The following is a 16670-nucleotide window of genomic DNA, read 5'->3' as shown; positions in this document are numbered from 1 at the left end:
TGTATGTCTATTCAACATTTGGATAAAAGGAAACCATGCCATGAATTAAGAATGATATTGTCTTCCATTCCAGTGGCGATCCTCAGAGCCAGTTTCATCATAGCGTTTGATGGTTTTTGCGACTGCACTTTAAGAAAGTTCTTGAAATGTTCGGTATTGACTGAACTTCATGTCTTAAAGTAAATTCTATTTGCTTATTTGAGCTGTTCTTGCCATAATATGGACTTGGTCTTTTACCAAATAGGGCTATCTTCTGTATACCCACCCTACCTTGTCACAACACAACTGATTGGCTCAAACGCATTAAAAAGGAAAGAAATTCCACAAATTAACTTTTAAGAAGGCACACCTGTTAATTGAAATGCATTCCAGGTGACTACCTCATGAAGCTGGTTGAGAGAATGCCAAGAGTGTGCAAAGCTGTCATCAAGGCAAAGGGTGGCTCTTTGAAGAATCTCAAATATAAAATATATTTTGATTTGTTTAACACTTTTTTGCTTACTACACAATTCCAAATGTGTTATTTCATAGTTTTGATGTCTTCACTATTATTCTACAATGTAGAAAATAGTAAAAATAAAGAAAAACCCTTGAATGAGTAGGTGTGTCCAAACATTTGACTGGTACTGTATATGCGCTGGGTGAAGGGTACCATGAGTTTTAATGCTCAGAGAGACGGCAGGCTATTCCTTTTGAGTCAGGAACCAAAACTCCTCCGTAATGACCCGTGAAAGCTTTGTCTGCAGCATTCGGTCACATGACAGCTCGAAAGGCCGCACTTGACTGTTGCACTTGAATCATTCCAATTTAAGGGCACAAGTACAGGTTCTCTCACGATCTAAGGGCACTCTGGTTTAATTTTCTCTTTTAGATTTCAATAATTTTCATAGAGGTTTTTAAGAACTACCACATTACATGACTTTGAGATAAAGACGCTAAATCTTTTCCCAAATGTAAAAAAGAAAATTGTTAGGATTTTTGAAATTCTCACGCGACCCCTAGTTTGGGAACAGACAGCTGGTTTAGACCCAATGACAATCGATTCGAATGTCATTACACTTTGTGTTTTGTAACAGATGTCTCTTTCCATTCATCAAATGGCATGAGTGAGAAGTGCACTGTTTGGATGCTGGAATTATTTTGGAGTTGACCAAAATGCGCAGCTAGCCTACTTTAAGTGATTTGTTGGACAATAAGATAAAAACATATCATGACTGGTCGTGTTCATGCCAAATTAAAAGGTAAAACATTTTTTACCATTTATATGACATTACTTTACTATTAGGCCCATAAAATACTTTTGTGCACACACATAGGTTGAGATTTTATATGGCCTGCGTATTGTCTAAATGAACGAAAGCCTGAATTAGCGTAATAATTAACTGAATTATCATAAACAAATACTACCAGGCTGTCCTCCTTGTCCACAATGAGTCCAAAATCATTCCAAACCTGGGTTTCCACTCACGCAGCACCTGTTTCCACAATGGTGTATTCCACCATCATTATCATAGGCTCTCTTTTTATTTCTCTGGTTAGGCTACATTAGCTATTTCCGCGTAAGTTAGGCTAGCCAGGGAAAGGAGGCCAGAATTTGGCAACGTATTGTCATGTTCGGGAGGGAACATAAGCGCTGCACATGGACAAATTAGGAATGTTTCAGCACCACACAAATAGACAGTTCCCTGCTCCTCTCTCACTGTGTGCGTGGCTGGTAGCCTAGGCTAGGTCTCACAGAATGGAATCCGCAACACAATGCAACAAGCTCCTGGGTTTGTAAAAAAGATATTATCTTGATTTAAAACGTTTCCGACCCATAATATAATTGTTCTGAACCACAAGCCGACCCTCGGGTTGAAATAATGTTTTCATTACACCCGCTAGCTGATTATTATTTTTTGGGTCACCCGCAGGGAACCATGGGTATCCAACCCGATGCAAGACTATACTGTGTGTGTCAGTGTGTGTGTAGTCCTACGTTCATCTCCTGGTCGAAGCGTCGCTGCATCTGCTCCTTCTGAGCATCCAGCTTGGTGTTGAGTAACGCCTGAGCACGGTGCTCCTCCTTCTGCAGCAGACGCAGTTCCCGCAGCTCCTGACGCCTGCACACACACACGGGCGCACACGACACACAGTTCAAAATAAGTTCAAATATTCTTACGGTCTTAGGTCATGACCTTTACATACTTTTGGACAGTCTAAAACACTGAGGGAGATGACATTGCCTTGGATTAAAAACAGATAAGAGGAAAGTAGAGTTTATGGGAAAGCCTTGCTCCCTCATCACGATGAGAACAGAGTTTACAGATTAGTGGAATCTTACCAGGTAGTGTGTGAGTAATCACTAGTCTCCGACTGTGCATGAACCATAGACTGAACTGATGAACCAACAGAGTGTGGTGTCAAATTATCACCAATAGATGGCAATGAAAGCACACTTTGCGCCAGATCTTCAACTCGTGACGTTTCAGAATCCTCTACCAAGATTCAATTATTTGTTGTCAAATTCGGGCTGTTTAGGGAGTCGTACACAGTCATGCAAAATAGTGAAATATTTGGCCCATATGAAACCAGTGACTGGTATACATTGTTTACTGGTATACTGAATATCTTATCACTGTTTTCCAGGAAGCAGTGTGACTTGCCTGAGAAACCTCATCTCTTCATCTTTCTTCTCATCATCGCCGATGATCTTGGATGTGGTCACACTGACCTCCAAGCCGTCAATGACAAACTTCCTGGTGCGCTTCAATGTCTTATTGGAGAAACGAGAATCCTGGAGGAGAGAGAGAGTTATTAGGGGGCACTAGAGGGGGCACAGTGTGTGTTTGGTGTCACAATACAGTATCACGATTGAGTGACTGCAGCAATGTTATTTTTACCATTAGGACTGTTCAAAAATATATAAAAAAATAATAAAAATATACAAATAAAAAAAATAAAAAAAATCAGGAAATGTAGTCCACTTCATGTTTTGTTTCCTTGCCATGATACATGACGACAACACACTAGTATGTCTTTAAAAGGAGAAGGCGGTGTATGGAGAACACTGCACAGTCTGCCTGCCAGTTGACAGGAAAGAGCAGTAGTGGAAAGGCATGGACACATCGGTAGCATTTGCCGGCCGAAAGTACTTAGCAATTCTGAACAGGGTGCCGGACGTAATTTGCAAAACAAATCTACAGCGGGTGGTCCCTAAAACACGCCACGCCAAACGAACGGCAGACAAGCGGCAGATCAACATTCGGTGCGGTGTGTGTGGACATTAAGACAGGGTGATCCTGCTGGGCCGGTTCCTCTATAATTACCCTGCTCTGCTGTACAGGGAGGGAGTGCCAAGCAGGAAGTTGGATTCTCTCAGACAACAGAGCTCTCTCATCCCCCAGTACAGAAACAGAGACAGGCTCCACACTGGTTCTCACTAGGTCAGACCCACTCCCGTCTCTGTCCAGGAAGAGTAGCACGACCCTGGGTGACACATGGCTACTTTAAAGGGCTTTTTTCCTATTGATGAAAAGTGAAAATGTAAGGGGCCAGCTGAACAAACACCGTTCTCTGTACGTCTCTCACCAGAGAAGGTACAGTGAGTAAACATGTCGTGCTGTAGCCATTCTTCTAAACCTTTGACAGAGACACTGTGCGATGACGTGTGCGCGTATGTATGTGAACAAGTGAGCACACATCCAGTGTGCTCAGAGGGCACAGGTGTATGTACTGTAGCAACAGCTCAGATGGAGCATTGCCTTTGGCTCTTGCCTTCCTTGATCTGTGTTCTCTCATACATCTCCATTCATAAACCCCTGGTTCTCTTGACCTGCCCATCTCTCATGTATATAACCTCACACTGTTACTGGGTCTAACGTAGATCTCCTATTCATCTAGCCCAGTGGCAAATTAACTGCTGAATAATCTGTTCTGGAAATATACATATCACAAATAGAACAAGTCCAACAATGAATAGATTTCCTGTTATGTCCATAAACAACCAGAAGCTCCCCCGGCAACAATGGCTGTATAGAAATGACGTTCACAATACCGAATGCTGAACAGAGCTCAACACAAAGAGCCATTGGTCATAATGAATGGAAAATTGAATAGTTTTAGCACAAACAGACTTGTTATTAAAAGGATGGGATGTGTCCATTTCATAGAGAACATCAGTTTGATTCCATCTCAGAGCCTCTTTTGCTAGAAATTCAGCTTTTTCCATAAAACTTTGAAATTTCACTCATTGACAAGTGTATGTACGAATGCAGGTTAGGGGTAGTTTAAGACAAGCTGTTCTTTGTTGTGAGCTCACACCTTAGGACAGGGTTCCCCAACTGGCGGCCTGCGGGTGGTTTTATTTGGCCCCCCAAGTTCTGATCAAAAAAACAAATTGTGTGGAAGGTATTGTTGGACATAAGACCGTAAAAACACTAGGAAAATCAGCTCCAAGTGATTTTAATTTAAGAAATCTGTTCCCAATTATTCCCACGCATAATGGAGAGACACGTGAACATATAGAAATGTAAGCAAGGTTTGAAATTATGTTTTAGTCTAACATTATACACTATATATACACAAAAATGTGGACACCCCTCAAATTAGCAGATTAGCTATTTCAGCCATATCCTTTGCTGACAGGTGTATAAAATCAAGTACACAGCCATGCAATCTCCATTGACAAATATTGACAGTAGAATAGCCTTACTGAAGACCTTAGTGACTTTTAATGTGGCAACATCATAGGATGCCACCTTTCGAACAAGTCCGTTCGTCAAATTTCTGCCCTGCTACAGCAGCCCCGGTTATTGTGAAGTGGAAACGTTTAGGAGCAACAATGGCTTAGCCACGAAGTGGTAGGCCACACAAGTTTACAGAACGGGACAGCCAAGTGCTGAAGCGCATAAAAATAATCTGTCCTCGGTTGTAACCCTCACTACAGAGTTCCAAACTGCCTCTGGAAGCAACGTCAGCACAATAACTGTTCATCGGGAGCTTCATGAAATGGGTTTCCATGGCCGAGCAGCCACACACAAGCCTAGATCACCATGCGCAATGCAAAGCGTCGGCTGGAGTGGTGTAAAGCTTGCCGCCATTGGAATCTGGAGAGTGGAAACGTTCTCTGGAGTCATGAATCACATTTCACCATCTGGCAGTCCGACGGACGAATCTGGATTTGGCAGATGCCAGGAGAACGCTACCTGCCCCAATGCATAGTGCCAACTGTAAAGTTTGGTGGAGGAGGAATAATGGTCTGGGGCTGTTTTTCATGGTTCAGGCTAGGCACCTTAACGCTACAGCATACAATGACATTCTAGACGATTCTGTGCTTCCAACTTTATGGCAACAGTTTGGGAAAGGCCCTTTCCTGTTTCAGCATGACAATGTCCCCATGCACAAAGCGAGGTGCATTCAGAAATAGTTTGTCGAGATCGGTGTGGAAGAAGACTGGCCTGCACAGAGCCCTGACCTCAACCCCATCGAACAACTTTGGGATGAATTGGAACGCCGACTGTGAGCCAGGCCTAATCGCCCAACATCTGTGCCCGACCTCACTAATGCTCGTGGCTGAATGGAAGCAAGTCCCCACAGAAATGTTCCAACATCTAGTGGAAAGCCTTCCCAGAAGAGTGGAGGCTGTTATAACAGTAAAGGGGGGACCAACTCCATATTAATGCCCATGATTTTGGAATGAGATATTCGACGAGCAGGTGTCCACATACTTTAGGTCATATAGTGCATCTGTTTGGGCTTCTTAAGGTCAATTTGCAGTCTACAAATTATTTGTAAATATGTTCCGGCCCCAAGACCATCCGCCCCAGAAAAAAAATTAAAACGTCCCGGCGGCTGAATCTACTTGATGATCCCTGCCCTAGGGCCAAATCACAACATTACACATAACCGTTTCAGTTCCTCCCTGGGAAGATTTTCCAAGGAGAAGTCAAGCTCATGTAATAACCGGAGTTGGGCTACTCTCCTACACACACACCCTTGTGTCCCAGTAATACCTCAGTCATGACGTATGACATTGTCAAGAGGCCCACACTGGTCCAGTCACTGATACTTGACATTACTCTACTCCGTCATGTCATCTTAGAATGTGCTATTTTGTTTTTATCTTTGCATAATCAAAACAGCGGCTTTGTGAGAAGGTGTTAACCATAGAAGGTGTTAATCCATGTCCACAGCTAGCCATTGTTATGTAAAATGCACCCCAAAATATCCCAGTTGTCTCGCCTTGGCCCCAAGCCAGAGCAGGTCTGCCGAGACCATGGCCCAGTGAGTCACTGGAGCTGGGCCGTGGAAATACAAAAGTCTGAGGTTTTTTGGGTAAAACACTAGGATAAATCATTGGAAATGTGACATTAAATATGGGATTACTCACCACCCTGGGGCAGAGGGATCCATTGTCCTTGTTGACTGACATGTCTCCTGACAGGTTGAGGCTGATGTCCATGCTCTCAGAAGCAGACACGCTGCCCGCGTCAGAGTACCTCTTGGAGATCCTGCCGTTGGCGTTGTGGTGGGGCATCAGGTTGTCCATGTTAGCCCCTACGCTCCTCATGCTGCCGTTCAGCCCGATCAAAGGTGTGGGGTCTGGGGTAGGGGTGGTGGGCCCTGTTCCCCCAGTCACGGGCATCTGCCAACTGCCCATGCCACCGCTTCCTCCCTCCTCCACCAACTGGCTTTGGGGCATCTTTGGTACCTCTACCACCTCAGGCTGTGCCAGAAGGGCCGGGTTCTCTGTCTCAGGCTTGCCCTCGTCCGAGGTGGGGGTGCTCTTCCCATCCTCGATGCCCGAGTCGGAGCTGGAGAAGGCCTTGCCAGAGGTCTCGCTCTCGGGCTTGTCAGAGTCCACAATGCTGATGCCCTCATCGGGGAGCTGTTGGTCAATCAGCTGGTCATCCTTCCTGCGGGAAGGTCTCACGGGGAGTTTGGCCTCATCCACCACGGGGGTTTTGGTGGGTGTGTCTGGGGCATTGTCCCCTTGTAGACTGGTCTGACTGGTTTGAGACAGGTCCTTGCCTGGAGGCTGGGGAGAGGAGGAACATTGTTATGTGACAAAGCATTTCAACACAGGTGCCTTTTTCACACCTTTTCCCCAGAAGCACCTTCAGCGCCAATGTTCAAAGTGATCCCTCTAATACGAGCCAAATGAAATGGACTTAGCCTTAATGCCTAATGGTCTTAGTCCTAATGCTGAAGTTCTCGGCTTCATATTGCAGTAGATCGGCAGCGTTGACCTTTAGTGGTACTGTCTGGAGCAATGCAGTTGTTCCTTTTTAAACTCCTACCTACATCACTTACCTACTCTGCTCTGTGCACCGGAGATAAGTATGTAATCAGTAATAACACACTAATAATAACAACAACAGGTGTAGATCCTGTTGATGTCCCGTGGCTCACGTGCAGAGAGCTGTCTCGGAGCCTTAAGCAAACAATGTCATCAGCCATCTTTACGACCGGGGCCAGCCTTTCTAATGGCTCCTCTAAAAACAATTGGAGAGAAGATCATACCAGAGAGAACTGGCTGGCTGGCTGCTCTCCAGATCCTGAGACGGCTGTTTACAACCTATCCGCCAATACATCCGCTACTACACTGTGTGTGTGTGTGTGTGTGTGTGTGTGTATCAGGGCCGCCGGCAAACGTGTGGCGAGCAGGCATTTGCTCCAGTCCTTTTCAATTAGGTGGGGCAGAACCCCACCACTTTTGATTTGGTTTAATACAAAATCATGACGCTAAAGCATTGAAAAATGGGACAAAGTAGGCTTCCTGTTTTTTAGATGGACTTGCCTTGCCTCATAATTCGTCAACTCGCACACAATTAGTAGCCCATGTCCTTCTCACCAGAGTGCTGCAGGTTGTGTTTGTGTGTGTGTGGACCAAATCAGACTTACGGAAATTGCAGGTCTGGCATGCGCACGTCTATAGAAAGCACTCTCCACTTTACTCCAGTATTATTTTAGCAAACATGAAAAGAACTCCCTCCCGACAGACCCAAGCAAAAACTCTTTACAGAAATGTTGCTGTAGCCTACACCTAAACAGTAGCGAACTGACATGCTGTATCACTCTGATCAACTGTAGCCTACACCTAAACAGTAGCGAACTGACATGCTGTATCACTCTGATCAACTGTAGCCTACACCTATGTGCCCTGTCTTATTTGGCCAGGGGAAACTAAGCTTTAACGTTACGCATTTATAGCCTAAGCCAGTTTTTTTAAATGCTCTGCCTAATGGGACAACCACAAATCAGGCTCAACTAGCCCGGCTGCCATATATAGTCCGTCTTCCACTTAAATAAATGGGGATGAACCAGAAAGATCAGTTTTAGGCTTAAGGGAATTCCTTACATTTTTGTGGTTCAGTTTTTTTACCTGGGGCAACTTTAGAGCAGGCTCAACTTGCCCGACTGCTCAGTTCACTTGCCCCAGACAATAGGGCAACCCTTAAGGTCCCTGCTACAACTAGGTTCTAGAGTTTTACCTGCAAGTAACCATCAGGAGAAAAAAGGTGGTACCACCACTCTGGGACCTGTGGTGCCACCTCTGACCTTACATGATACAGACAACATCTTAGAGTATGTCTAGATTCTGAAATACGATTTTTCACATTAATGTATTCAACTTTACAAATATGAATATCTCAAAACTACCCTTTTTGATCATACTGTACCTCTGGGGTGTGTGTGTGTGTGTGTGTGTGTGTGGTGAAGGATGACTAAGAATTCCTGAAAGCTGCACTCTCAGGCCTTGCATTTCCGTCTGGGGAGGGGGGTTTCTGATTGTCAGAAGAAAGCAGTTTGGAGTGTGTGTGCGCGTTTGCGTACGGGGGTTTTCCGTCAGGAGAGTGCAGGAATGAAACGTGCTGATCTCTTGACTGTGTCAGCAGTAGCTATAATGCTAGAGGACAGGACAGACAGCTGACTACTGATGAGCGAAGGGTAGCAATAATGAAGACGACTGCTATGGTCCATCTAAAATTACAGACCTGAAATGACCTCAGGTCCATATCACATAACAGTTATGAATGACTCATTATCACCTAGAAACAATCCTACCAATCTAATGTCCAACTTCCCTTCAGCACAGTTTTATTAGGAAAACATACAGTTTAAATGCAAGTGTATATGTTTATCTAAGGGGCATGTCTGTGGAAAAGGAACCATGTCAAACTTTAAATAATTAAGTCCCCCAAGAGGAGGTAAAGCGATTTTGTGCCGGTGTACAGGACAACAAATAGCCTCTATTTTTTGCGGTGGGTAACTGGGTGTGTGAAAGCAAGTGTTCCAAATGATGTTCCTTTGTTGAGCACCAGTGATTTAGTGGCTTCTGATTTCCCCTCACTTTCTAATCCAGTCCCCCAATACATTCATATACAGTAAACCTATTACTCTCAACCAGAAAAACGGTTAACTGGAAGCGTTTGATTAGCAGATCTTATAGTGTTTGAATAGTAGATGTTTTAGGGGCGGTTTACCGGACACAGATTAAGCCTAATCCTGGATTCAAACCCATTTTCAATGGAGATTCTCCATTAAGATTGCTTTTTAGTCCAGGACTAGGCTCAATCTGTGTTTGAATAGTAGAAAGACCATATTGAGTCCTCATCATGGACATAATGACCATGGCAGCTGGAGTTTGAGGTCGCCCAGGGAGTGTGTGACTATCAGTGTGTGCAGAATGTGCTTTAGTGTCTGTTCTATCCTCTCAGTGAGCAGTGTGTGCGTGTCCTCTGCCCCATCTCAGTGTGTGCTAACCGAACACCACAGAAACACCCCCACACTTTAGAGAGAGCTGTCCTGACCACCTCCCTTGCTCAGTCAACACACTGCCCAGTCTGAGTCTAGACCAGGGTTTTCCTAACTCCGTCCTGGGGCCCCCTGGGTGCACATGTAGGTTTTTGTCCTAGCACTACACAGCTGATTCATGCACACAGGAGGGGCCCACACTGGTGCACAGGAAGCTGCAGATTCTGGTGTGTGGGGCACGCAAGCAGAAACTATCAAAAGAAAAGTCACCATACATAGAAACTGCCAAAAGTCCTGTACTTTTATTCAGCTATGTACATATCACAATATCCTCCCTTAATTTCACTCTCACAATGATTGTTAAAACAGAATATTTATTGGTTGTATAAACCAAACTACTTTGAGGCCTACGTGAAACGAGGACTTAAGGAAACAATAGGAAAGCGCCACTGATAAGAACGGATGTGAAAGTTCATTGTACGAGAAAGAGAGGGATATAGGAGAAAAGGATAAAGGGCCACAGGCGAGAGAGCAGTAAAAGGGTCTTACCACTGGGACTGTGAACTCAGCGGTGTCATCCTCCTCTCCTTCCTCTTTATTGTCCTCGATTTCCTCCATGACTTCAGCCTTTGCCTCGGCAACCAGCTCTCGCAGGGGTCTGTTGGTCTTCACCGAGCAGACAAAGGGGTGCTGGGGGGGGGGGGGGACGATAAAAAGAGGGGGAGTAAGGACAACCATGTTACAACCATAGAACAACACCTGATTGACAGGGGCATAGAAAGCAAACAGGAAAACGGTACTTTCACAGGAGACAGAAATGTAATCTGCCACCTGTATCTACCCATGGGTGTTTCTAAACAGTAGAAACAGTAGCAAGCATCCACGAGACCAGGGTATGAGCTCACCCTGATGAAACAATGAAGATTACCCCTAATCCTCATGTGCTTATAATACCAAGTTCCTAGATAAGACCGAGCTAAAAAAAAAAAAAATATGAATAATTTAAATTAGTGTAAGAATAGGAGCAGGCTTGAGGGGATAATTTGACAGCCACAAACAAGGCTGTGAAAAGGTAAGTGCAGCAAAAATAAAAGAGCAAGTCATCCATTATTTAGGTGATTTGCACAATGACTAATTTAATTGGCCCAGCTGGCACAGGCAGGCAGGTATGCATGTGAGAGGAGAGTGGCTGAGGCAGAAAGGGACCCTCTGGGCTGCCTCCATCCGTGTGGATAGCATTAGCTTTTAACTTCTCCAATGACAGAAAATGTATAAAGTCAACAATGACTCAGGGAAAGCAGAGTGCCAGCTATCACACAGGAGAGGAAAAACACCCAGGCAAAGTGCTGGACTTGAACACCACAACGCAGTGTCTGGGGTAGCAAGGAAAGCAGTGAGAAGCATTTGAAAACACCTCACTAAGACTTATGAACATGGCTCACAGGAAGTTCAACAGAAATGATTCAGACACTCTTTGAAACAACGCATTAACACTTCCTGGGTATCCATGGAAGCTACCGCTCTATAAAACACAGGTTTGGTTTCTGCTCAACTGAACAGTGAATCCTTTTCTGGCAGGTTGTGGTAATTCTGTTGATTCAACACATATCACACAGCAGCCCCTTTCTGAGGCCCCATGAGAACCTCTCCCCATGCCCGGTCTCACAAAGGAGCTTCACAACTCAGGGCCCATATTCATAAAGCATCTTTGAGTAGGAGTGCTGATCTAGGATCAGTTCCCTCTTGTCCATGTAATGTATTCATTATACTCTAAAAAGGCAAAGCTGATCCTAGATCAGCACTCCTACTCTGAGACTTTACTCTGCCCCTCCGGCTTCAACAGGTTTACTATGAAAAATGAGCCCGGACCACAACTGCTACATTAAGCAAAATGTTCAGTGGTTGAAGAAAGCAAACGGACCAGCATTAGTTCCCAGCCTTGTTTGATCCAGCCGTGGCTCAGCCCAGCTTAACGGCTCCCTCTGATGTTTCTGTCAGGGAGGGGCTGGTCTGGTCTGGACGGCTGATGGGCCGCGGAGCGCAAAATGCTTCAATGTGAACCACATGGCCTACGTGGCTGGCTTCAGAGAGGTAGAGGCACAGAATGGCTGGAGTTGGGTGAAGTTATTCATAACCTCTGGTCCAGGGTCAGTTCTTGTCCTTTCCTCCTAATGGTTACTGTCGGGATTTGGGCTTGGGTAATCTGATCCTAAATCTGTAGTTAGGGACAGATGGTCCCCACCAGATCCACCGTCACAGCTGTGGTAAATTATGATACTTTATCATGTGGTTGTGTAGACAACATGTATACAACATTCCCCACATGGGATGAGGAAGCCATGGACATGACATAACAGAGTGGGAGAGAGGAGAGCTACAGTCCCATTGACTAGACTGTTTTATGTTTGTCCCCTGACACATACTATAGCACATGGACATCGTCCAAGCGTTGACTGCAATAATGGATATAAATAAACTGACCTCTAACAATTAGATTTCCAGCTATCTCAATCAACGAGTATGAAACATTTTTATGCACTCACTAACTGTAAGTCGCTCTGGATAAGAGCGTCTGCTAAATGACTAAAATGTCAATGTAATGAGTGAGCCACAGCACAGACAAAGTAACCCCAAGGCCTCCTCCCCCTGTCACAAAGTGTGTCAATAAGCCACAGCGAGTGCGGATAGCTGCTGTTCAATGGGTCTCATTCCCATCAATGCTATCTCACTGGGGTTAAAAACAGCAGTGGTATGATAGAGATCAAAACCTACAGTGTGGCACCGAACGCGACCACTCCTGTCTCTCTCTCCGGTGCTCTGTAAACTCCCAGCAGGCTTTTGGCCAGGATACACGGCCCCTGTAATTGGCCAGGGGTAGAGAGAATACGGAGAAATCCCAAAGTGCCATTAGCTGGAAACAGGAATACAAATTGCTAGCGATCCCCCCTGCTTTCGGACCCAGACAGGAAGCAGTGGATCCTGCATTTTAATAGGACGCCTCGTCTCTTATTTCCTTGTTCTCTCTCTCTTTCTCCCTCCATCTCCCAAATGCCCTCTGTATGGTACCGCTCATTTACCCATTGTATCATCTTCCCATTCCTCATGTCTGAAAAAGCTGATGTTTGGGAGGATAAGATCGTGGACCTATGAAGAATGAGATAAGGGGAAACCGTCCTCATACATCAAAGAGACCGAGCTATAGACTATAGAGTGACTATCTTACCTCCAGGAGCTGGGCTGCGTTTGGCCGACTCTCCGGATTCTTATCCAACGACTTTTTCAGGAAATCCTTAAACTCCCGTGACCTTAAACACACAGAATTCCGGGAACATTAATCAAAGAAGGACGGAAAGAAGGAGATATGGTATTTTCACTACACAACTTCATGACATTGGAGGCTAGAACGGAACAGACTCAAGAATACCATACACAGTTGGCTGCACAACGCTTCAGGGTGGGTAATCATTGCTATAAACACAGCTATACAGTGCCTTCAAAAAGTATTTCACACCCCTTGACACTTTCCACATTTTGTGTTACAGCCTGAATTTAAAAAATATTAAAATTGAGATTTTTTGTCACAGGCCTACACACAATACTCCATGTCAAAGTGGAATTATGTTGTTTATTTTTTATTAAAAATGAGAAGCTGAAATGTCTTGAGTCAGTAAGTATTTAACCCCTTTGTTATGGCAAGCCTAAATAAGCTCAGGAGTAAAAATGTGCTTAAGTCACATAGTAAGTTACATGGACTCACTGTGTGCAATAATAGTGTTTAACATGATTTTTGAATGACTACCTCATCTCTGTACCCCACACATAATTACCTGTAAGGTACCTCAGTTGAGAAGTGAATTTCAAACAGATTCAACCCCAAAGACCAGGGAGGTTTTCAAATGCATCGCAAAGAAGGGTAGATGGGTAAAAACAAAAAAAGCAAACATTAAATATCCCTTTTCAGCATGGTGAAGTTATTAATTACACTTTGGATGGTGTATCAATACACCCAGTCAAAACATACATGTGTCCTTCCTAACTCAGTTGCCGGAGAGGAAGGAAACCACTGATGGATTTCACCATGAGGCCAATGGTGACTTTAAAACAGTTTCAGAGTTTAATGGCTGTGATAGGAGAAAACTGAGGATGGATCAACAACATTGTAGTTACTCCACAATACTAATCTAATTGACAGAGTGAAAAGAAGGAAGCCTGTACAGAATAAAAAATATTCCAAAATATGCATCCTGTTTGCAACAAGGCCCTAAAGTAATACAGCAAAAAAAATGTGGCAAATAGCGCTTTGTATTCAGCACAAAAAGTATGTTTGGAGTGTATCCAATACAACCAATTACTGAGTACCACTCTCCATATTTTCAAGCATAGTGGTGGCTGCATCATGCTATGGGTATACTTGTAATCCTTAAGGACTGGGGAGTTTTTCAGAATAAAAAAAGAAAGGGAATGGAGCTATGCACAGGCAATCCTAGAGGAAAACCTGGTTCAGTCTGCTTTACACCAGACACTGGGAGATGAATTCACCTTTAGGCAGGACAATAACCTAAAACACAAGGCCAAATCTACACGAGTTGCTTACCAAGAAGACAGTGAATGTTCCTGAGTAGCTGAGTAACAGTTTTTACTTAAATCTGCTTGAAAATCTATGGCAAGACCTAAAAATTCTCTAGCAATGATCAAATCAAATGCGCCGAATACAACAGGTGTAGACCTTACCGTGAAATGCTTACTTACAAGCCCTTAACCAACAATGCAGTTCAAGAAATTGAGTTAAGAAAATATTTACTAAAAAAAATAAAGTAAAAAATAACTAAAAAGTTACACAATAAATAACAATAACGAGGCTATATACAGGGGATACCGGTACTGAGTCAATGTGCGGGGGTACAGATTAGTTGAGGTAATTTGTACATGTAGGTAGGGGTAAAGTGACTATGCATAGATAATAAACAGTGAGTAGCAGCAGTGTAAAAACAAAGGGGGGAGGGCTCAATGTAAATAGTCCGGGTGGCCATTTGATTAATTGTTCAGCAGTCTTATGGCTTGGGGGTAGAAGCTGTTAAGGAGTCTTTTGGTACTAGACTTGGCACTCCGGTACCGCTTGCCGTGCGGTAGCAGAGAGAACAGACTATGACTTGGGTGACTCGAGTCTTTGACAATTTTTTGGGACAACAACCAATTTGATAGAGCTTGAAGAATTTAAAAGAATGGGCAAATGTTACACAATCCAGGTGTGGAAAACCCTTAGATATTTATCCAGAAAGACTCCGCTGTAATCGCTGTGTTGATACTTATCTAAATCAAGATATTTTTTTAAATAAATGTTATAATTTTTCTTCCACTTTGACAGAGTATTCTGTGTAGGTCATTGACAAAAAATTAACAATTAAATGCATTTTAATTCCACTTTGTAACAACAAAATGTGACCCACCACCTGGATTCGGGTCCTATGTAGCAACATTTGAAATTGTGTTTTTTACATTGGATAAAAGTAGAGACTAGAAAATGGCATATCATACACTGCAGTTGAGGAACAATGGGAAAGAAAATCTGCTTTGAAAGTTGATAAACTTGTAACCCCACTTTTGAGAAAATGGATGTTGAATGTTTTGGTACACCTACTGGAGAACTCTTCTTTGTCTGCATCTATTCATCATCGTTCACACCCTCTTAACCCTTAGCCCCACCCATCTCTTTAAGGTAAACAATCAAAGATTTCAAGACTAAAAGTGGTGGAAGTAGCAGCCTACAATAAGGAAAAACTCCAAGTAAATATAATTATTGGAAATGCTATAACCACCCCCCAGCCACATCTAGCTAAGTGGATAGGTGACTATTGTCTAGACATGTACACATGGTCATGAAATACAATAGATGGCCATAATCACCCCTAGACACACCTGGCTAACTTGATGGGTCATGTAATCATTCTCTTTGAAGTGGAGTTTTTTTGTTTAGACATATAGCTAGCTAAACAATGAACCATAATCCCAACCCATAGCTACAGTACAAACAGATTGGCATAGCTAGCCACTATCCATGTAATGCTGGAGTATGAATCTGCAGGTTGCTATAGCTAACCAACTAGGTTCAATGTTAGCTGGCTAGTTAACATTAAACTATAACTAGCAATGCAAATGGATTTCTGAGATACAAACAATATTACTACACAGAATCATACATGTAACGTTGACTAGCGAGCAGCTAGCTAATGTTCGCTAGCTAGCGAACAGTATGCTTTAACTTGCAATGAAAATGACTGACAAAATTAGAAGCGTATAATATCTGAAAATGTAGCTAGACTCTTACCCATATACATGGATGAACGCTTCAAGGCAGCGTGTCCTTCTCCGTTTGGGTTTGTAGCCAGCTACAGCTTGTTTGGACCGTTGTTGTGTCAAGTCACACCGGTCAACCGTGTGCAGAAAGTAACATTTGTCCATCACAATGTTTTCCCACTCATCTTTGAGAGCAGCAGCAACACTGTCAGTTCTCTATGGCTAACGTTATATCTTTCAAAAAAGCTGCTGTAGAAATGATTATTTACACATACTGAGCAGCTCAGAAGCATGCTACACGGCAGACCAATCCGAACTCATCTCTCGGTATGTCCAGCCCATCCATTATCTCATTATATCTCAGCCAATATGGCTAGCGGAAGATTCCTGTCTTTTCATTGGCTAAACCACCTAGGCTCGTAATTTAAGAATTGTATTCGTATGTACTGATGGCATAAACGTTTATTATTAAGGCACATGAAAGTTCGTGTTCCACAAGGCATTTCTGCAAAAAAACACATTTGCTAAAAAATAAATAAAGCGTTCAAATGCCTCTCCTGTGAAGTAGTGACGTGCGACATACGCCTAGCTCCTTGAAACGGGTCACAATGTGTGGAAAACGTCAAGGGTGTGAATAC

The 16670-nt window shown here is 43.6% G+C and overlaps 1 protein-coding gene across 1 annotated transcript in view; it reads right to left on the bottom strand.

Moving 5' to 3' along the window:
• The window catches only part of LOC311136381 (serine/threonine-protein kinase 10-like), a 52238-nt gene that overhangs the window by 7230 nt on the left and 28338 nt on the right, over positions 1–16670 (bottom strand). Inside the window, exons 7-12 of the mRNA XM_084170479.1 lie at positions 13163–13175; positions 12962–13043; positions 10288–10428; positions 6371–7018; positions 2646–2776; positions 1979–2102 (exon numbers count right to left, since the gene is read on the bottom strand). Of these exons, the coding sequence (XP_084026605.1) occupies positions 1979–2102; positions 2646–2776; positions 6371–7018; positions 10288–10428; positions 12962–13043; positions 13163–13175 (1139 nt within the window). The remainder of the gene's footprint in view (positions 1–1978; positions 2103–2645; positions 2777–6370; positions 7019–10287; positions 10429–12961; positions 13044–13162; positions 13176–16670) is intronic.

This window comes from Coregonus lavaretus (genome assembly GCF_964263955.1).
Source record: "Coregonus lavaretus genome assembly, chromosome: 10".
Classification (NCBI taxonomy): domain Eukaryota; kingdom Metazoa; phylum Chordata; class Actinopteri; order Salmoniformes; family Salmonidae; genus Coregonus; species Coregonus lavaretus.
Note: the sequence above shows the minus strand (reverse complement) of the source record. Positions and strands in the feature narration are given on the sequence as shown.